The 20,236-nt window shown below is 61.1% G+C and overlaps 5 protein-coding genes across 5 annotated transcripts in view; 3 read left to right on the top strand and 2 right to left on the bottom strand.

Moving 5' to 3' along the window:
- MNEG_1219 (aspartyl-tRNA(Asn)/glutamyl-tRNA (Gln)amidotransferase subunit A) overlaps positions 1-372 on the bottom strand; it is a gene marked incomplete at both ends in the record, with an annotated part of 2,746 nt that extends 2,374 nt beyond the window's left edge. The window contains one exon of the mRNA XM_014050301.1: positions 33-372. Coding sequence (XP_013905755.1) covers positions 33-372 — 340 coding nt within the window. The remainder of the gene's footprint in view (positions 1-32) is intronic.
- A 2,533-nt stretch (positions 373-2,905) lies between these two features.
- Positions 2,906-12,978, top strand: MNEG_1218 (UreA carboxylase; the record flags this gene model as incomplete). Its single annotated transcript, XM_014050300.1, has 30 exons — positions 2,906-2,921; positions 3,270-3,409; positions 3,677-3,772; positions 4,224-4,261; positions 4,440-4,521; positions 4,780-4,949; positions 5,103-5,193; positions 5,462-5,584; positions 5,804-5,977; positions 6,177-6,311; positions 6,505-6,583; positions 6,750-6,852; positions 7,055-7,167; positions 7,360-7,428; positions 7,644-7,799; positions 7,981-8,094; positions 8,267-8,408; positions 8,563-8,808; positions 8,980-9,083; positions 9,222-9,493; positions 9,680-9,777; positions 9,937-9,984; positions 10,193-10,417; positions 10,607-10,721; positions 10,912-11,009; positions 11,344-11,389; positions 11,553-11,711; positions 11,974-12,100; positions 12,325-12,524; positions 12,760-12,978. The coding sequence occupies 30 exons, from the start codon at positions 2,906-2,908 to the stop codon at positions 12,976-12,978; spliced, it is 3,798 nt and encodes a 1,265-aa protein (XP_013905754.1).
- Positions 12,979-13,898: 920 nt separating this feature from the next.
- Positions 13,899-14,228, bottom strand: MNEG_1217 (hypothetical protein; the record flags this gene model as incomplete). Its single annotated transcript, XM_014050299.1, has 1 exon — positions 13,899-14,228. The coding sequence occupies one exon, from the start codon at positions 14,226-14,228 to the stop codon at positions 13,899-13,901; it is 330 nt and encodes a 109-aa protein (XP_013905753.1).
- Positions 14,229-17,063: 2,835 nt separating this feature from the next.
- MNEG_1216 (aldo/keto reductase) lies at positions 17,064-19,140 on the top strand (the record flags this gene model as incomplete). Its single annotated transcript, XM_014050298.1, has 6 exons — positions 17,064-17,211; positions 17,489-17,651; positions 17,847-18,066; positions 18,330-18,469; positions 18,653-18,728; positions 18,877-19,140. 6 exons carry the CDS (start codon positions 17,064-17,066, stop codon positions 19,138-19,140), a joined length of 1,011 nt encoding a protein of 336 aa, XP_013905752.1.
- A 379-nt stretch (positions 19,141-19,519) lies between these two features.
- MNEG_1215 (hypothetical protein) overlaps positions 19,520-20,236 on the top strand; it is a gene marked incomplete at both ends in the record, with an annotated part of 3,657 nt that continues 2,940 nt past the window's right edge. The window contains 2 exons of the mRNA XM_014050297.1: positions 19,520-19,552; positions 19,903-20,217. Coding sequence (XP_013905751.1) covers positions 19,520-19,552; positions 19,903-20,217 — 348 coding nt within the window. The remainder of the gene's footprint in view (positions 19,553-19,902; positions 20,218-20,236) is intronic.

Here is a 20,236-nt window from a genome sequence, read left to right as displayed (position 1 = left end):
AGCCCTCATCAACTCGTGCGACTCAAGCCCACCCGCTGCGAGCAGGGCGTCCACTGCGGGCGCACTGGCCTTTGGGGTGTAGCTGAAAGCTGGGCAGGCGGCGGTGGTGGGAAGCCCTGCGACGTCTACGTTGTCCTTCACAGCAAAAGGCACGCCCCACATTGGCCCGCGCTCGGCGCGCGGCTGCGCCTCGAGGGCAGCGCAGCGTTCCAGCAGCGCCTCGAGGGGCTCCAGGTGGATGAAGACGCCACACGCGCCTGCCAGGCGCGGGTGCAGCTCCCTCAGCAGCTGGGTGGGCGTCAAAGACGGCACCTCGCCGGGGCCTGGCGTCAGGCGGCGCCGCAGCGCCGCAAGCGACAGGTCTGGAGCCATGTTGCCTGCTCTGCTGGGTTTGGGGGCCGGTGGCAAAAGGATGGGTCCAATTATGCCCCACTGATAACCACATTGACTGCCGTGCTGCACTTCAAGGCGATCCTGTCTCACCGTGCGCCATGTGTTGCCCAAGCCTGAGCCGCGCTCCATGTGACGCTGCGTGCAGCATGCAGTAAAGGTCCCCGCCAAAGTTCATAATGCCCTTCCAGCGGGGAAACACCGCTCGAGCTCACAGCTCACCTGATGGTGAGTGGCTGCAGTCTAAATGCGCCTGGGGCCCTTTCAGCGTTCAGGCGGACGAAGAGCCCTAGCAGCGGGTGACCCAAATTGATGTGAAGTGATCCGTGATGATGCGTTTCAAAGTCTTGCAATTGTGAAAGCTGAACTGTAGCGGAGAAATCAACGCATAAGTTTGAACTGTGAACCCCGGGGTCGACACGTTGATTTTGAGACGAACGAAGCTGGTCGAAGAGGAGGGCAGCGCTCGGTGTTGATAAGTTCAGGTGATTTTAATACACTCCCTGACCGTGCTGAACTCAGTATGATGCATGGGCGATGATGTAGTTGTCGGTGGGCAAGGGCGACCCAGCCGCTGCAGCACCGCCAACCGTGCGGCTGCCCTCCTTTTTGCCGCTCCTGTGTACCCAACAAAGTGTGGCTCAGATTCCGCCACGCCCATTCAAACAAGTTCGGCGGCAGGCCAGTCCCAACCACGCCACCATCATGAGCAACGCGGTGTTCAGACTGGTGGTGGCTGGCGCGCACATGAGTGGGCTGCGGCTCAACCATCAACTGACTGACCTCGGGGGCCAGCTGTGGAAGGCCGTCAAAACAGCACCGGTCTACCGTAAGTTGGGCGTTGATGGCGGCCTCGTGTTACGCCGCCGGGTCAACTAGGCCCCGGTCGCGGACGCCCCAGCAAGCGAAGGCTGCTCTTTCGGCCGCTCGAGGGAGCTCGGCATAAGCTCAAGGTACCGTATGTACTTTCGCCCTCCTGTCACCCTCTCTCTGCCCTGTGCTGACCTGTACCGCCTTGCCTGGAAGGTATGTACTCCCTGGGCCAGCGACCCGCCCTTATTCGCGAGCCCGAGCCCGCGACCGACGGGCTGGCATTTGAGGTGGAGGTGTGGGAGCTGCCTGTTGAGAATATAGGGTGAGTGAGCCACGCATGTTTGGGGACTGGCCATGCGGTGAGAGGTAGTGAAAATGGCATTGCATTAGGCATTTTGAGATGGCAATGCACCCGTTGCTGTAGAGCGGGTGCTGCTTAGCACCCTCAGGGTGGATTCAAGCTGCAAGTCCCACCTTCCCCCACCCTTCCTTACAACCTAGCAGCCCACCAACCCCGCCAACTCTGCCGAATTGCCCCTCATAGAAGCTTTCTTCGCGACGGAGTCAAGGCGCCCCTCGCCATTGGTGATGTGCTGCTAGAGGACGGCTCCTTGGTCAAGGGCTTTGTCGGGGAGAGCTACGGAGTTGTGGGGGCACCAGATATTAGCAGCTTCGGAGGCTGGCGCGCTTTTTTGCAGTCTACAATTTCCAGCTGATCGGGACCCAGCACACCACGGCCGGTAACGCCTGACAAGTTGAAAGATGGAGGAAGCCACAAAAACGCAGGCGCCACGCTGTGGTCCAGGTGCACTGTGGCGCAGCAACGGCCAGGCAGCTTTATGGTGCTTTCACATGGCAGCCTCGACCAGTGGCGCACCCCGGCAAGCAGCGACTGGGAACACGGCTTTGGGACGGCTTCCCATTACTGCTGCGCTTCAGCTGCCAGAATCGGTTCAAATGTTTTCTCATGCACACAAGCCAACAGGTTCATCATGTGAGCAATTGCTTGCATTACGGGGACATGCAGCCGGGTATGGAGGCCAACAAGAGACCGAATATCAGCTCTGGTGGTTGTGTACAGGTTTTAGGTGCAGCAGTAGAAGATAGTGTGCATGCATCTGGTGGTTCATGCAACCTGCTTGCAAGTCGTCCCGAAAACACTCACAAAGCACCCCCCCTCTCCTAGCGAGGCAGGTTGGGGTTGAAAGCCGAGTGGGGCAAGGGCTGCAGGCGCTGCCGTTTACTTATGGATTAATTACACAAGCTACAGCTGAACACTAGACTGATGGTGTGGACCGCTTTGCACAGCGACATGACAGAGCTCACACACCCCACTGGGGTGCATGCTGCACGATGAACTCACCATGCGGCCTCCTGAACGCCTAGATCCAGACGAGGCATGTACAAAAACACATACGAGAATCTCGACTACCCAGCCTGCGGTGGTCTCCGCCCCCGCCACGGGAAGCACGAGTACAATTTGACGATTGACGGCGTGCGTCACCAGGTGCTGCACAGGGGTGCCATTGCGCGCAGCCTGCCTGACATACACCGCAGTGTAGTACAGCACGAGATATATTCTTCATCACCGCTACAGCACCTTCGGTGTGCACCGCACGATCGCAGGTCCCAGACGCCATCATAGAGATCCATTGCCCTGAAGTTATTGAGCGCTGCTGGAGGGACCAAGGACGCCGCCAAAATGACGTTGAGCGCAGGTGATTGGGTTGCGGAAATTATCCACGTTTAATGAGGGCAGCGCGGCCACGGCGAACTGTGAGGGTTTCGGGTGGCCCACGTGTTCGGCAGGAGCGCGTTGTGTGGTTGCAGGCGCGAAAGTTGGGATATCGCCACGCCTGTAACGGGAGCATTGGGGTGGACACCCGTGCGCCTCGCATGCCGCACAGCATGTGCGCGACGACTGTAGGGGTGCTGCATGTGCGCGTTTGTCAGCTGCGCCGCAGGATCCCTCGCCTGACACACTTAGAGCCCAGCTCATTGCACAAACTGAATATCGACTAAGTATTGACTGTTTTCTCCCTGCTGTATCCAAACCTGGAAAACAGATGGTCCAGGGCTGTCGCACACGGACTCATTCCAGCACCCTGCGCCCAAAGTGCTGATCGCCAACCGCGGCGAGATCGCGCGGCGTGTCATCCGAACCTGCAAGCACCATGGCATTGACACCATCGCCGTCTACACTCAGGTGAGAGAGTCGCGCGTGCATGTCTGTGGGTGCTACCTTTGTGTTGTGAGTGAAAGGGGGAAGGAGGCTCAGGGGGAAAGAGGGAAAGCAACAGCCCAGCGCGGCTGGCCGCAGGTGTCATGCAGCCAAATGGTTCTTGTAATGCTTACGAGGCCGCCACTACGGCACGTGTAATCTGGAGGCGCACCGGTGACTACTGCGCTGCACCCGCCCACCCGCCTGCCGCACCCTCAACACACTCCCAACGCGTCGGCCCGGTCTTCCCAGGTGGACGCCCTGGCGCCCCACGTGCGCGAGGCCACCCAAGCCGTGTGTCTTGGCAACAAACCCCGCAGCTACACAGACGCCACCAAGCTGCTCCAGGTGCAGGAGTGCAAGGGGTTGCTCTGAGTCGATGTTTGTGCTGCAGTGCCTCTCAACACTTCGCAGCAGTGCACGCATCGATATGAGACAGAGCCAACGCGCTGGCTCAGACCACTTAAAATAAAGAACTCGTAATGGCCACACGCTGCCGGGGCAGCAGCGCACCCTCGCCTGGGGGCCATGCGCCCACCGGCAGCTGTCGCTGCGATATTCCTGGCCACATGCAGTCCGCCTGCGTGCCCTAGCGCAAAACACCGCCCCAGGCAGTCTGTTGGTGATTCAGGCAGGCTGCTGTTGTCCGTATTGCATCACATGGAAGCTCGATGACATGCTCGGATCACGTGTGAGCCTGACACAGAACCACGCGCGAAACCCACACTATGCCACCTGGTCCGCCGTCTTGCCCTCCCCGGGCGCGCCCCGTAATCACAACCCCCCACGTAATCATCAGGTCATCAAGGAGTATGGGGCCACGGCCGTGCACCCCGGGTGAGCAAAGGGGTGACATCAAGGTTTGTCTGGTTGCTGTAGCTACGCTGTGCGGTTGCGGTCTGCCACAGAGGTGGGATGACTTATGTGACCAACACGATGGGTCAACGTCCATCCCTCTGCCTGGGCTCCCCCCGCCTCTCTCACACGTTGAACCCCGTCTCACTCTCCCTCTCAGTTACGGGTTTCTGTCTGAAAACGAGGAGTTCTGCGCCGCTGTGGAGGATGCTGGCGTGAAGTGGCTCGGGCCCACGGCCAAGGTGCACAGGCGCACATGCAGAGAGGCGCGATGCTTCTGCTGCAGGCCTTGCACTATATCAGGGGGACAGTGGGTTTTGACTGCGCTATTTGCAGCGCTTGGTAAGCCCAGTGACAGCCTGCCGGCGGTTTTCAGACCTCCTCTCTTTTGGGTAACCCATGCTCGGCTCACCCCAACCAACCCAGCTTTTTGCACCGATCTCGTAACCTTCAGTATCCCGCCCCTTGCACTGCGTGCACGAACCCTTCAACCCCACCAGACGATGCACGATTTTGCTCTGAAGCACGTGGCGCGCGAGATCGCGGAGGCGGCGGGGGTGCCTGTGCTCAAGGGCAGCGGGCTGGTCAGCGACCCGGAGGAGGCAGTTGCAGCAGCTGAGGAGATAGGGTTCCCCGTGCTCCTCAAGGCCACTGGTGGTGGAGGTGGCAGGTGCGAATGGGGCGTTCTGCGTGTCTGCGCTCTGTGACAATCTGTTTCTCCTGCTCCAGCACTCACAACGCCAAGCCGCTGCTGTTGCAGAACAGCAACCGCGCAAAGCGGCATCATCAAGCTGCCGCACTCTCTTTCCTTCCGCTCCCCCAGGGGCATCTACATCTGCCACGACGTGGAGGAGGTGCGGTCCCAGTTCCACATCAGCCAGAAGCAGGGGGAGGCCTTCTTTGGCAACAGTGGGGTAAGCAATTGTGGGAGCGCGTACGCGAGCCGGCAGGGGCCCAGAGGCGGGTTACGCCTGGATGCGCTGTGTGGCTGCCCACAGGTTGTGCCGCAGCTGGCGTTTGCAGCTGGGGTTCCTTTTGCTGCTACTTGCAGTATTCCTGGCACGCACGCGTGTGCACGCGCGCGTGCGCACACACCCACACACACACACACACGCACGCACGCTCGCGCGCGCGCGCGCACGCTCACGCACATGTGCGCACAATTAACCCCTGCTCGCCCAGGTGTTTGTCGAGAAGTACATCCAGCGGTGTCACCACATTGAGGTGCAGATCTTTGGCGACGGCCAGGGCAAGGTGGTGCACCTGGGGGAGAGGGAGTGCTCCATCCAGCGCCGCCACCAGAAGGTGAGACACTCGGGAGGTGCTGCAGCAGGCATCAGCATCCAAGGGTATCGCAGATGCACTGGCCACTCAGCAGTCAGCTTTTCAGGACTGCAGTGCTACCGCTTTGACCCCTGCACCCCGCTCTTTGCATCTGTGTGTGCCACCAGAATGACTGCTCAATTTCGCACGAACCCCCACTTCGCGTCCAGTCCCAACCTTGCCGCTTCCCCGCCCGCCCAGGTTCTGGAGGAGACGCCCTCCCCTCTGCTCACAGACGCACTGCGCGGCGACCTCACCAGCGCAGCCTGCCGCCTGGGGGCCGCCGCCAGCTACCGCAGCGCCGGCACTGTCGAGTTCATATTTGATGAGGACGAGTCCAAGTTCTACTTCCTGGAGGTCAACACGCGCCTGCAGGTGGCCAGGGGCATACACCGCAGGTCCAGCGCACTGTCTTGTGCACGCTGAATGTACAGGCCACCTGGAACACATCGCCAAGGAGCTACGCTGTTCACAAGCCACGCCAGCATTAAATGTGTATACATAATCCAGCACATCCCCGTCCCCGCGCACTTTCCCACCATCTACCCCATCCCTCTCCCCCACCCCTCGCCAGGTGGAGCACGGCATCACCGAGCTGGTGAACGGCGGTGTTGACTTGGTTGAGTGGATGCTGCGCCTGCAGCTGCCGGGCATGGAGCCGCTGGACCTCGACACCATCACCACAGAGCGCTCAGGACACTCCATCGAGGTGCGGGATGAGCGCAGCCGGTATCAGGGCGCAGTTTACGCGCCGCCAACCATTCCTCTGGCGACCCGCCTTTTAGTGCAGCTCACAACCAGGGAGTGCAGCCACGAAGCGTGTGAGATTGATGCCATTGCTCAGGGGCCAGCACATCAACCTGACCGTAGCTCCGCCCAACTGCCCTGGCGCGCTCTCCCAGGTACGTATCAACGGGGAGAACCCTGCGAAGGACTTCCAGCCCTGCCCCGGTATCCTGGGAGAGGTGGCCTTCCCATTTGGTGAGCAGGGGGCGAAATTTTGGGGGCCGGGGGTGTACTTCGATTGACGCGTGCTGTCAAAGCGGGGCGTGCACTGAGATTTTGTGCTAGGCATGCACAATGGCACCTGCTCGCATCGGCTCAAAAGGTGCCTTGTGCTTTGGTCAATGTGCGTTGACTCCACCAGAGATGGACGGTGTGCGTGTTGACACCTGGGTGGAGACGGGCACTGAGGTGAGCCCCTACTACGACTCGATGCTGGCCAAGCTCATGGTGTACGCGCCAACCAGGTGAGGGGGTGGGATCAGGGGTACAGGGTTCCAGGTGGCGGCGCGTGGGACCAGGTGCTTCAAGCAGCAGCATTTTTAGTGGCTGCCACGGTGAAATCTGTGAGCAAGGCACGGCTGAATGATGCACTCACGAGAAACTACCCCTAAACTCCAAACCATTCCACCATCCATGCGATACGTACGCTCTTCCTGAACTAAACAGGGAGGCGGCCATAGCCAAGATGGCGGAGGCCATTGCGGCCACCAGGCTGCAGGGTGTGCCCAACAACCTGGAGTTCCTGGGGCACATCGTCAAGGACCCCCGCTTCATAGCAGGTGCGGCCCAGCAGGCAGAGGTATGGCCCGAGAGGACATCTGGGTCTTAAGAGGCAGGTACGTCCCGAAACGGCGTCGTTGCGATGACCGGCTAGCGCGGGCTTTGCCTTCAACCCCCCCCCCCCCTGCAATTCCTTGGTTCTCAGCTCATTCCCCGCCCTTCAAAAACCACCACCAACGGGCTCACGTCAGGCTCCACCACCACGAGCTTCCTGGAGGCTGTGTCCTTCAAGCCGCACGTCATGGAGGTCGTGCTGCCAGGTGTAGGGTTGTTCAGGGCACAGGGTGGAGGAGGCAAGCATCACCCACTTGAAGGACCGGCACTCGCAAGCATGCTGCGAGCATGGCACCCGCTGAATCAACCAGCTGGCTTTGGCTCCCCTCGCTTGTTCCTCGGGGCTTCCTGGCCGCTGATGCTGTCCTGTCCTGCAACCTGTCCTATCTACCACCGCCTGCACACCGACGCACCTCTGCAGGCCTCCAGACAAGCGTCCAGGATTACCCGGGCCGCGTGGGCCTGTGGCGCGTGGGCGTGTCGCCCTCTGGTCCCATGGACGCCCTGAGCCACCGCCTGGCCAACGCCCTGGTCGGCAACGAGGAAGACGCGGCCGCCCTCGAGTTTGGCCTCACGGGTGAGCGCAGGAGCCGGGCGGTCCTGCGGCCCTGAGTTGGTACGTCCCACCACCAGACATGTGATGGCTGACTTACTGCTTCACATAGCCAGCACTGCCTTCTTGCTTCATGTCGCCAGCACCAAACATCATATCCACACACCCCTTCTCACACGGCCCCCATGTGCTTGCTCTGGGGCAGGTCCCACGATCAAGTTCCACTGTGACGGTCTGGTGGCCCTGGCTGGCGCTGAGTTTGACGTCACGCTGGACGATGAGCCCGTGGCGTGGTGGAGCAGCTTCAAGGTGGCAGCAGGTGGGGGGCAAGACACAGCGGGGACAGGAGGGGAGCTGAACAAGGGGCAGGAGGGGGAACAGCAGCGATGAATCGCTAGGGCAGGGGGCTGCTGGGCAGCTGGTCGATTCGATGTTAAAAAGGCAGCAGAGGACCACCGTGACTTTGTCTGCCTCTCAACAACTCACTGCAGGCCAGGAGCTGCGTATTGGGGCGGTGCACCCCGACAGCGGTGTGCGCGGCTACCTGGCTGTGGCAGGGGGTGTGGACGTCCCCAAGTACCTGGGCAGCCGTTCCACGTTCCCGGGGGGCAAGTTTGGAGGCTACCAGGGCAGGTGGGTGTCGAGACCCGTGCAACGCAGGTGTGGCAGAGGCTGTGGCTTGCCGCACATCAGCAACGTGGAACGCGGCACTGGCCGCGCTGGCAATTTCCAAAGCCGGTGTCCCTCTCTCACTCACCCAACCCCCGACCCACTCGCTTCGCCTCAGGTACCTCAACCCAGGCGACTCCCTCCCCATTGGCGCGACGGCCTCAGACGCCGCCCCCACCGCCCTGCCCAAGGGCTGGCTGGACCAGTACGCCGGCGCGGTGCAGGTTGCGCCGGGGACAGGGGCCGGCGAGCCCACTGTAGTGGGGGTGCTGCCCGGCCCCCACGCCAACCCTGACTACTTCACGGACGACGCCATGGACGTGTTCTACTCCAGCCCCTACGAGGTCCACTACAACAGCAACAGGTGGGGTGAACAAGGCGCAGACCACAAACGGCCGTGTGCCTGTGGAGGGCTTCTGCTGCCCGCTACAGCCCAAAGTTGAACTTCTAATTTCGCTATGCTGAGGTGGCACGCGCAGGACTGGCCAACCTGTACTGTGATTCCACCCCTCCACTCTTCCCTCACGTCCACCAGGCTTGGCGTGCGCCTGAACGGGCCTCGCCCAACGTGGACGCGCACGGATGGTGGCGAAGGTGGCAGCCACCCCAGCAACGTGCACGACCACACCTACGCAATCGGTGGGCTGCGTCACAATGGAACACAGCGCTGGTTTGTCATACTGCTGTTTTAAGCTTTTTGACACAAGTGAATGCACTCAAACAGCGAGTTGACCAGCCCCTCTTTGTTTCCGTTTCCTGTCGCCTCACCAACCAAAGGCACTGTCAACTTCACGGGTGACATGCCCGTGATCCTGATGGTGGATGGCCCCAGCCTGGGTGGCTTTGTGTGTGCGGCCACCATCCCCAGCAGTGAGCTCTGGAAGGTCGGCCAGGTGCGCCCCAATGACAACATCACCTTCAAGCAGATCACCATCGAGGAGGCGTACGTGGCCGCGCTGCGCACAGACGCCCTCATGGCGGCAGTTAAGGCTCTGTCGCGGGGCAAGATGGACGCCAAGGCCGCCGCCGCCAGCCTTGACGGCTTTGAGGTGGGACGCCTCGCAGGGATCTAGGGAGGGTGCACATCTCCCCACAAATCGCAGGTTTTGGCATCTTTGAGGGGTGCATCGGTGCGTACGTTTGGACTAGCGCTGTACAGGCAAGGCAAGGCAGGCCTGCTGTCAAAGTCCCAACCACCTTATGTGGCCATCCCCCTGTCCTACCCCGTCATGCAGGTCACTGTGCCCAAGATGCCCGAGACCAAGGCTGTGCTGGTGGACGTGGCGGCCTCTGACAGCCACCCAGGCTACCTCGTACGCCTCGCAGGGGACAGGTGAGCCAGCCGTATGCATGCACGGTCTTGCGGAGCGCGGGGGCCTGTGGTGAGCATGGACCCTTACCACCGCCCGGCGCTGCTCATTTTGCACTTCGCTGATACTCTACCTTATGCGGCACCTTTGACTGCACGCTCTGCCCTCGCCCCCACTGCCAGGTACGTGCAGCTGGAGTATGGTCCCATGGAGCTGGACCTCAGCCTCAGGTGCGGCCCAGCAGAGGGGCGTCCTGCACACAGCCCGAGGGGGGGAGACCGTCACAATCGCAACGTGGGCCTGCTGCAGCCGCCTGCCCAGGCGGATTCACAGGCTGCTGTCACGCAGAGCACATCAGGGTAGCTGGCCGTTGCCCCGCTGCTTGGTGCGCCCGTGGCACCCTCTCAGACAGAACCCCGGCCTCCAACGTACCCGCAGGGCGCGCATCCATGCCCTGGAGAAGGAGCTGGCCGCACTGTCGCTGGCCGGCCTCGTGGAGACGAGCGCTGGTGTGCGGTCAGTGATGATCGAGTACGACCAGAGGGCTCTCGTGCTGCCAGACCTGCTAGATGCCATAGCCAGGGCGGACGGCGCCATCGGCAACGTGGCGGAGATGGTGCTGCCCAGCCGCATCGTGCACCTGCCCATGGCGTTCGACGAGAGGTGGGCCCCTGTCCTGACAAGTAGTCATCGCAGCCTGCAAGGATCGAGCTTTGGCAGTGTACTCAAGGCTTTGTCACGCATCGTGCGACTTGGACTCACCACCCTGCCCGTTTCCGCACGACCAGCTTCAGAACCACCTGGTTGCATGCATCATCCCCGCGCTGACTCCGCCGCCTCCCCTGCGTCCAGGTGGACCCACGAGGCCCTGGAGCGCTACGCCAAGAGCGCGAGGCCCGAGGCGCCCTACCTGCCCAGCAACATCCAGTACATCGCCAATAACAATGGCCTCGAGGGCAAGGAGGACGTGAGGGCCGCACACAGGGGCGGCGGATGATGGGGGCCCATGCTGCTGAGTTACTGCAGGCTTCTGTGGACAGCTTGAAGTATCTCAGTGGCGGTTCGCAGCAGAACGACCTCGTGTAGCCTGCCTCAAGCAAGGCCTCTCATTCATCCCCATCCTCGTTTTTTGGGCCCTTGATGTCAATGCCTGGCAGGTGCGCCGCATCGTGTTTGAGGCGTCCTATTTGGTGCTGGGGCTGGGTGACGTCTACCTGGGAGCACCATGCGCGGTACCTGTCAACCCCCTGCACCGGTAAGCCCTCAGGACAGGGGGGTTTGCTGAGGGGTTGGGGCCGGAGTTCGTCATTCCCGCTACTTCAACATCCTCGTACATTGATGTTTAGGCACAAGGGCAGAAACGTGCAGCGTTTCCGCAGTCAAATTTGTGTTTTTGATGCTTCTGCTTGCAGAGGCGCACCCAACCGCCCAGCTGTGCTGTCAGGTGGTTGCATCAATGTTCAGAAACGCCGCCGTAGTTTTCCCGTGCTTTTTCCCCTGGGATTGCATCACAGATGCTCACAGGACTCATGCCGTGCGCTCAGGCCACGCTGACTCACCCCTCGCCCCGCTCCATGCTCCCACACAAGGTTGGTGACGGCTAAGTTCAACCCCGCTCGCACATTCACACACGAGGTGCGCTGCAGGACTCCAAAGCGGGCAGGTTTTCAAAGCGGGATTCATTTGGCATTCGTATATTTTGCCTCGCCTTTATTTGTGGGGGTCTGGCTGCCTCATAAACATTTCTCACCGCAATTGTCTTGTAGCAACACATACTCCCACACACAATGAATCACAGGGAACTGTCGGTATTGGTGGCAGCTACATGTGTATCTACCCGATGGACTCCCCCGGCGGCTACCAGCTGGTGGGCCGCACCCTGCCCATCTGGAACACCTTTGGCCGCACCAGGGCCTTCACACCTGAGAAGCCGTGGCTGCTGGAGTTCTTTGACCAGGTGGGAACAGGAGAAGAAGACAGCAAGCGAGCAGGGCAGTTCAAGAGGTGGAGGGGTTGTAGAGTAAAGGAGCATGGCAGGGCAGGGCGTTCATCGGTTGTGCAGTGCATCGGTCTGTGACGGCTGCATCACCTGACTGTCAGCAACCATCGCCTTCAAAAAGTGCTCACCGTATTGCCATCCCCACTCAAACGCCTATTCCCATCTAAACGCCGCTCTCCCCTCTCAACCCTCGCCGCCGGCCCGTCTCAACACCCCGCAGGTGCGGTTCTTCCAGGTCAGTGAGGACGAGCTGGAAAACCTGCGTGAACGCTTTGCTGCGGGGCAGTATGACATCAGCATCGAGTCAAAGACGTTCTCCATGGCGGATTACACCGCTATGATCACAGGTGAAATGCGTGTCGGGGTGGGGCTGTGTTTGATGGGCACAAACGCCTTGGCCGTGAGCTGTGCAGGGACGATGATGCGTGCGGCATGTGCCGCCGCAGGTTGCACCCCCTTGCTCATGACAATTGAAATGCTGCTTGTCAGCACAGCGCGTGGCCTTGGCTTGGGTAGCAAAACGTGATTGCAATGTGCCCAACCCGTCTTCTTCCGTCGTTGCCATTTACAGAGCCTGAGATGGTGGCCCAGTGGGCCGCGTGGAAGGCCCAGCAGCGCGCTGCGAGTGAGGTGCAGCTGCAGCTGGAGGAGGAGAGCCTTGCACGTCTGGAGGCGGCCAGGGCAGCCAATGGAACCGCCCAGGAAGGGTCAGCTCAGGGCGGCTCAAAGTTGGACACTGACCCGGCTTGGGACGGCCCAGGCTGCACGAAGGTGAGACCGTGGTCTGGTCGGGGGAAGGCAGAAGCAACGTTACTCTGGGCTCCAGCGTGCGCTGAGGGTATGAATCCTGCTGACATTGTGGGCAATCGCCTTGGCCAAATACACTCAATCCTCCAAAAAGTGGTGCAGCACATGCCGCACTCGCTCCTCACCCAGCCCACATTTGGGCACACGCGCCCCTGCCCCGGTCCCCCTCCCTCTCTACCACCTGCCTCTCCCCAATCAGGTGTGCGCCGGCTTCACGGCCAGTGTATGGGACATCAAGGTGAAGGAGGGCGACACCGTGGCCAAGGGCGACACCGTGGTGGTGCTGGAGGCGATGAAGATGGAGTCGCCCGTGGTTGCACCCGTGGCGGGCACCATCAAGGCCATAGTGGCAGAGCAGGGCGCAATGGCGGCTGGCGGTCAGCTGCTACTGGTGATCGAGGTTGCTGCCCCCAGCTGAGCGTGCGCAGTACCAAAGCATGTCCATCCAAGGGGTGTGGATTCAAGAGCTGAGCACATCTGCAGCGGATTGCACAGCCGTGGAGGGTGGAAAGCCCCATCCTTCGCCTCTGCTCCCGACAGCATCGTTGCATTTCCCATGGCACACCATCGCATTCAAGCTGATGGCGTCAGCAAATGTTGGCTGACCCGGCCCCTGTGAGCAAACTTGCGCTGCCACCTCAGAGTTGCCGAGGCAATAGGTTGCTGCCATTGCAGATCAAAATATCAGGCCACGCGGCCAAAAAACGATCGCTGCAGCCACCTTGTGGCACGCAGCATTGCCAACGCCCGGACACACTTTGTCGTGGAATCCCACAGCCTGGCCCCCATATTGCAGGCATGCCTTCGGCTTCGTCTTGGCACCCCAAACCCCCTCCCCCGCGATTGACAGCTCATTGACAACGAATTTGAAAGCGTTTGGGCGTAAATGCATGTCCTGCCCTGACAGGATTGTGAAGGCATATGGTGGTATGCATGGCACCTTTATCTGGAGTTTTGGGCGCGCTCCCAGGTGTGTGGGTGGCGGCTTATCGGCATGAAAACAGCATCGCAAACTCCCCGCCTCCTGCAAACCTGTCCCAGGGGCCTCGCTGTAATAACGCACCCACACCTCATCGCTTTTGGCAAGTGCAGGCCATGGCTATGATCTGATACGTCGCAAGGCAGCACTTGAGGCTTGCGAGTGTTGCTGGGGCACAGACGGCATGATCGACTTGCTGTATGACTTGCCGCCACGTGGCAAAGTGGATGTTCTGATACGTGATGTGCTGCACATGGCAGGAGGCATCATGGGACTGTACACGCAAACGGCTTGACTGGGCATCTAGCGCAGATGCAAAAGCCATTTCACAAAGTACTTCAAAGAAAGCCCAGGCACAATCAGATGCGCGCAGCGTACATTGACGCCTGAACAGGCGCCTGCACCTGAACGCTCCCCACGTGCTGCTGGCCGTACGCATACCCGCCGTGCGGCTGTGACACGACCCCGCCCGGGGGCACAGTCTGCTTCTTGGCAACTGCACCAAACACCTCCTCCACGTTAGCCCGTGTTGCGGTGTTGGCGTCACGATCGCACGCCCAGCAGACAAACACAGTGTCAGTGGCGTCCAGCAGCAGGCGGCCAAGAAGCTGCAGGACTGCACCAGTGGCCAGGGCACCGAGGAATGCAATGCCAACCGCCGCCAGGAGTGCATCATTTCCGTGCGTCATTGTGACGACCGCGGCAAAGACGACGCAGCCCCACAGCGCCGCGACTGCGAAGCTGGTAAGCCCCACGACGCAGCCAGGCATCCACCACACAGTGCTGGCGTCCAGGAGGTTGCGCTGCAGCAGGGCGGTCACCTCTTTGCCTGGGTTGCGCGTGTGTTGAAGTTTGTTGGTGTCAGCGGCACGATGACCATAAGTTGCTGTCACCTCGCAGTCTCTACTACGCTCAGGGGGTTTCCAGTAATCCGAGGTACCGCCCTGAGTAACACCCCCGTCTACGTTTGCCCCTGACCAACCCACCCGAGTCGACCAGGGACTGGCCCGTAAGGGCGCTCCAGATGAGGGAGTAGCGGCACAGGAACTCAACGATTGACAGCACCAGGTTGGCAGCACAGCGTGCAATGCAGCACAAGACGGCTGCAACTGCCGCGCCGATGCCGTCACGCCCCTCGGTGCGCAAGCTGCTGTTTGCGGCCTGACGAAGCGCCTGCACCGCGGCAAGCACTGCCCCTGCAAAGGCGACTGTGCCGGACTGCGGCCCAAGGGCATGGCGCACAGTGGCGCTCAGTGCATCCTGCGGGGCAACGCCGGCAGGAGCGTAGTACCACTGTGCGACAACACCCGACACGCAGAATTGCCGCGCAGCTCCAATTGCCATCCACGCCCACAGCGCCGTCACAGAAAGCAGTGCGATGAAGAAATTGCCGGCAGGTGACGTGCGCCACACACAGCAAGACACGGGCTGGCCGTCAAGCTCGCAGTGGCCGGGGTAGACAGCCGCATAGCGCTCCCCAATGGGCGGCAGGTCTGTCAGCGTCGCGTTATCTGACGGGGTCACAAGGCGACCTGCCAAAAGCAGAAGGGGGTTTGGAACAGGCGCGCCGTTGGCATAGGCTGCCAGTCCAAAGCCTGTAGCTCCCAGGAGGACAACTCCCATCACAGCCGACAGGCTGAGGCTGAGGCCGATCAGGCCTGGGCTGGCCTCCAGGCTGTGGGCAGCGACGGACAGCAGGCGTGCGCAGAGCGGCATCTGGCTGCGGCACAGGAACCTGCAGTAAGTTGGATGGTGAGAGCCGTGAGAAAGTAAATTTTCAACTTTTGTACTGCGGCATTTCCGATTGCAGTCCGCACTGCACACTGCAGTGCTCAGGCGACCCACCACTTGCCCCAAAGTAGACCTCAACGCTACCCCAGATACCTCACCAGCCAAGCAAGCCCTACCCTCCCCGACCCCTCACCACAACAAAGCCACCAGAAGAGCAAGGGCCAGCATCACCGCACCACCTGGGGCAGCGCCCACAGCAAACATGATGATTGCGCCAACCACCAGAGAGCCAACGTGGACGCCAGCAGACGCCCAGATCATGGGCTCGGCCTTGCGCGCCCAAGCCCTGAGCCACGTGATGCCCAGGCCTATGTGATTTGTTGGAAAGCAGGAAAGGAAATGAACTCCTGATATCCACAAAGCATGCGAGTTACGTAGCTGGGCGTCTGTTCGCCCGCGTAGATAGAGGACAGCAACCACTTTGTACTGCGATTGCCCTGGCCGCAGATGCCCTTCTTCAGCAGCGAACCTAGCGGAAGCAGCAGAGATAACAGGAGCCACAGCACAACGGCGCCTGCGCGCACGCCGTGCTCTTTGTCATCGTCCTTGTCCTCGCCATCACCCAGCTCGACCAGGGTGCGCGGCGCAAATCCCGGGCGAGCGCAGGTCGCTGGGGCATCCATGAACCTGGGGTCCTGGTACAGGCTGGTGGAAGTGGAGAGGGACCGGGCAAAGTTGGAAAGCCGGGCACGTGGGAGGCAGGTCGTGCAGGGCGTCAGCACGCGGCTTGCAGGTCTACGCAGGTGCATGGCAGCAGGCTGCGTCCAGGCTTCCTGGACGCAGCTAGCATCATTAGGAGCCTGCTGACCCATGGATGCAACCTCACCGCTTGTCAGCCACGCCTGCCGCGATGGCGCCACCCAGCACGCAGGCGCTGCCAAGGAGAATCAGAGCACGGATCCACCACACATCGACCGCTGCTCTTGGGCCAGAACGGTAAGGGCAGCGGTCTGTGCCGGGCGGCAAGTGCAACGTGGCGCTCGTGCATGCGAGGGTATGAGCTGCGGGCGCAGCATAGAGGGCAGAGGTCGGGGCCGCGCCAAAGGTAGAGCTATCGCGGCCCTCCTTGAGTCTTTCTGACTCCGTTCTCAACCCCATGGCGAGGAAAGGGCGCTGGGACAACTGCGCGAGGGCTGAACAAGATGAAACCGCCCCAGTGAGCAGGCTGAACAGTCACGACTGTTGCTTTTGATTACACAAGCGTAAATAAAATCAAATTATTTTTTTGATCCGGCATCGTGGCCCGCAGCGAAGCTTCTTTGCGCAGGTGCGCACTGCAATGCTGATGTGGACTCGCAGCCGCTTGCAGAGCTTTGACGCGCGAAACACGTGCATATCTACTCATTAAGTATTAGCTATTTTGGTAAACTCCAGCACTGCCCAGATCATTCTCGATATCACCATATATAGCGGATCCGCAGTATCGAAACTAGGTGCATGTTGCACAACGCGCAGCCTGGCACGCGCCCGGCACAGGCCTGCAGCAAACGCTCTGTGCTAGTTGGCGGCGGTGCTGCAGCAGCCGGCGTGCTGGTGCCGCCGCCGGCCCATGCGGCGCGCAAACGGCGGGCTGCGGATGGCAGTAGCCCAGCGGCGCAGGGACCACTGCCACCCATCCCGCGAGTGGAGATAGCCCCGGGCCTAGAAATCAGCCAGGTGGGTTCGCTTCGAAGGGGCTCGTAGTCAACCAATGTCAGCGCAATCCACAGCCGGTGCGGGCACGGCAGACTACCATGTACCGCTTGAAAGTCATTCGCCGCAACCGGCCCCAGGTTATCAAGGGCACCTGGCAGCTTGATGGGCGGCACAAGGGTGACATGGTTACGGACCGCACCGCTGGTGGTGCAGCCATTGACGACATGGAGCGCTTTGTGCGCGCTGGTGGGTGTGGGACGGGGCGAATCGCAACGTGACTCTTATTTCTGGAGGCTATACGTTCCAGGGTACTGATGCTTTGTAGCGCATCCATCTGTTTACATGCGGTCTTACTGCTGTGCATGCATGCACAGAGTGCGAGTGGACTGTGGTCGCCACGACTCACCTGGGGCTTGTGTGACAACGGACACGTATGCACACGTGAACGCGTGTGTCCCACCTCCCCCAACCTTTTCCATGCACTATACAATTGTGTTCGTACACATCGCGTGCGGTGTTTCAGGCGTGACCACGTTTGACACGTCGGACGCATTTGGTCCTTCTGAGGCGTTGATTGGGCAGTTCCGCAGCCTGTCGCCGCGCGTTGCGGACAGCTGCACCGTGCTCACGAAGTTGACCTTTATGGGGGCTCCTGGGCCTGGAGCCATCAGCGGAGAGATGATTGAGTGAGGTCCCCGCTGGGAGGGGGGGTAGCAGTGCCAAGCCTCGCGGCGCAAGCCCTGACGAACCCTGGGAACGCAGAGCTGCCACTTGTGAAGCTCGCTTTGCCTGGCCTTTGCCTAGCAGTGGGTTGAACCTGCAAAGAGAGGTGCCCTTCTGCCCACCCCTCATTTTGGCGCGGGAATCTGTGGGCGCCATAGGTATCGGGTGCGCGCAGCCTGCACACGACTGGGAGTGGCGCGGTTGCCTCTGGTCCAGCTGCACTGGGACAACTGGGGGGCACGCGGCTACGTAGATGCGGCGCGGCACTTGGCCGACCTGCAGCGGCGCGGGCTGGTGGGCGCCGTGGGAGTGTGCAATTGGGACGTGCCGCGCCTGCTGGAGCTCATCGATGCCGGCGTCACGCCCGCGACCAACCAGGTGGGGTCTGCGGCATGGCCGGGGCTTGGTCCACCAGGAGTAGGTGTGCACAATTGTGTTAAGACAGGTTGCGAAGGGCACCACCCCTTGCTGTGTCGTCACAAAGTGTTTTTCTTCACAGGGTACCACAGCCATCCAGGAAAAGCTTGCAGCAGCCCATGTATTGTGCCGCCTGCTGCATCGCACATAGGTCACCCAACCACCCACACCTCGCCATCCCTGCCCCGCCCTCTTGAAACGTCGTCGCTGTGTGGGTCCTGCAGGTGAGCTACAGCGTGCTCGACCGGCGGCCGGGGCTGTTCCTGCCGCCCGTGTGCGAGCGCCACGGGGTGAAGCTGCTGGCGTACGGCACGCTGGCCGGCGGCTTCATCGGCGACAGATACCTGGGGCTCCCCGCCAACAAGTGAGGCCGGCGAGGAGGGGAGGGTACGGAAGACCTGCCGCAGTGCGCGCACACAAGACAGGGAGGCGATTGACATGGTGGTTGGGGGCTTAGGTTTCAGGGCTTAGCCCTAAACCCTCGAGGGTATCTGACCAGGCCTCAAACGACAGCCAGGGGCATTACCCTATGATCTTGCACGCCCAGGGCCAAGCTGGACACCGTGAGCAAGGCCAAGTATGGCACCTGGATACAGCAGCTGGGGGGATGGACAGTCCTGCAGGTTGGTGAGGGGCACACCCCACGCAGGGCTGCACGCAGTCTCCTGCTGGAAATGCTGTGCACAGGGTGCAAGACCCGCCTAGCTCTGCCGCAGCGTGTCATGCCATGAACAATTTATCAATCCACCAGCACAATACGCTTCTACACAGGACGCCCTGGCCGTGCTGAAGCGTGTTGGCAGGAAGCACGGCGGAGTGAGCGCCAGCCTGGTGGCCATGCGGTGGGTGCTGCAGCAGCCCGGGGTCGCGGCGGCCGTGGTGGGACAGCGGAACGCCCTCCACCTGGCAGACACACGGCGGCTGTTCACCTTTGAGCTTGACGAGGTCGACATGCTGGACATCGACGCCGCGTATGAGGGCGCGCAGCAGCCAGCGGGTGACGTCTATGCGTGGGAGAGAGGGGGGTCTTGGTGACGGCACTCGATAGATCGGCTTTGTCTCTTGTCAATGTCGCCGAGCCCTCGTTCTGTAACAGAAGCTTTTGTGTCTACTGCTGGCAGTTCTGGGTCAAAGCGCTTATCCCACATGTCGCAGGACTCATGTGCGTGTGTGGCACCTGATGTCACTGCAGCCGAACCCTGAGTTCTGCACTGCCAATGCCTCTCCAGCTTACACGTGGCGTATGGTATCAGACGTGCGCGCACATCGGCGAACGACTCTGCTCTAAACTAAACTCGTGAACGTTTCTTAGCCCCCAGCCAGCTTCGTTCAGTCTGCTTTTGTTCAGTTCGCTGAAGCTGCCCGCCACCTGATCTCACCAAGGTGTCGGGCAGCCTTGTAGTAATCAAGTACCATGTCAGTCTTACAGCAGATCGCGGAGCTGGAGGTGCGTGAGCCTTGGGCGTGATGTATCAACGAACCAGCTCTTGTCTCGCAAAAGCGAGGCTCATCGTTGTCCCGATCGTGACTGCATCTGCAGGATGACATTGCAAAGGTTTTGGAGGCAGCGGTCAAGGCCGTCGCACCGCTGGAAAAGCAGGCAAGCGCTAGGCCACTTGTCGCTGCACTGTTCACGGTCACTGTGTCAAGGGGGCGTGAGCCCCATGATGTGAGTATGCAAGGCGGACACGAACACTCCCCACACGATGAGGCATCCTAGCATCAACGATGTCAAAGGGTTGACCGTCCACTCCTCTTTCGCGCGAACCGCCAACACACCCCTGCCCACCTACGCAGCTCGCATCCGAGGTGGCCAAGCTGGGCGAGCGCCGCCACGCCCTGGTCAGCGGCAAGGCGCAGCCCGAACCTGCCGAGCTTGAGGGCTGGGACGATGCCGAGGCAAAGTCTCTGAACAGCGGTGGTGGCGGCGGCGCGGGCGCTGCGCCCAAGGGTGTGCCGTATTTCTGGGCGTCTGTGCTGTCCAACTGCGATGCGGTGGCCCAGTCCGTCACGGGCCGCGATCGCCTGGCCCTGGAGTACCTGAGAGACGTGCGACGGCTGACTGGGCGCGGGGATGGCGTGCGCGGCGTGGAGCTGGTGTTTGATGCCAAGGTGGGCAGGGGGGCCGGGC

This window comes from Monoraphidium neglectum (assembly GCF_000611645.1).
Source record: "Monoraphidium neglectum strain SAG 48.87 unplaced genomic scaffold scaffold00117, whole genome shotgun sequence".
Taxonomy (NCBI): domain Eukaryota; kingdom Viridiplantae; phylum Chlorophyta; class Chlorophyceae; order Sphaeropleales; family Selenastraceae; genus Monoraphidium; species Monoraphidium neglectum.
Note: the sequence above shows the minus strand (reverse complement) of the source record. Positions and strands in the feature narration are given on the sequence as shown.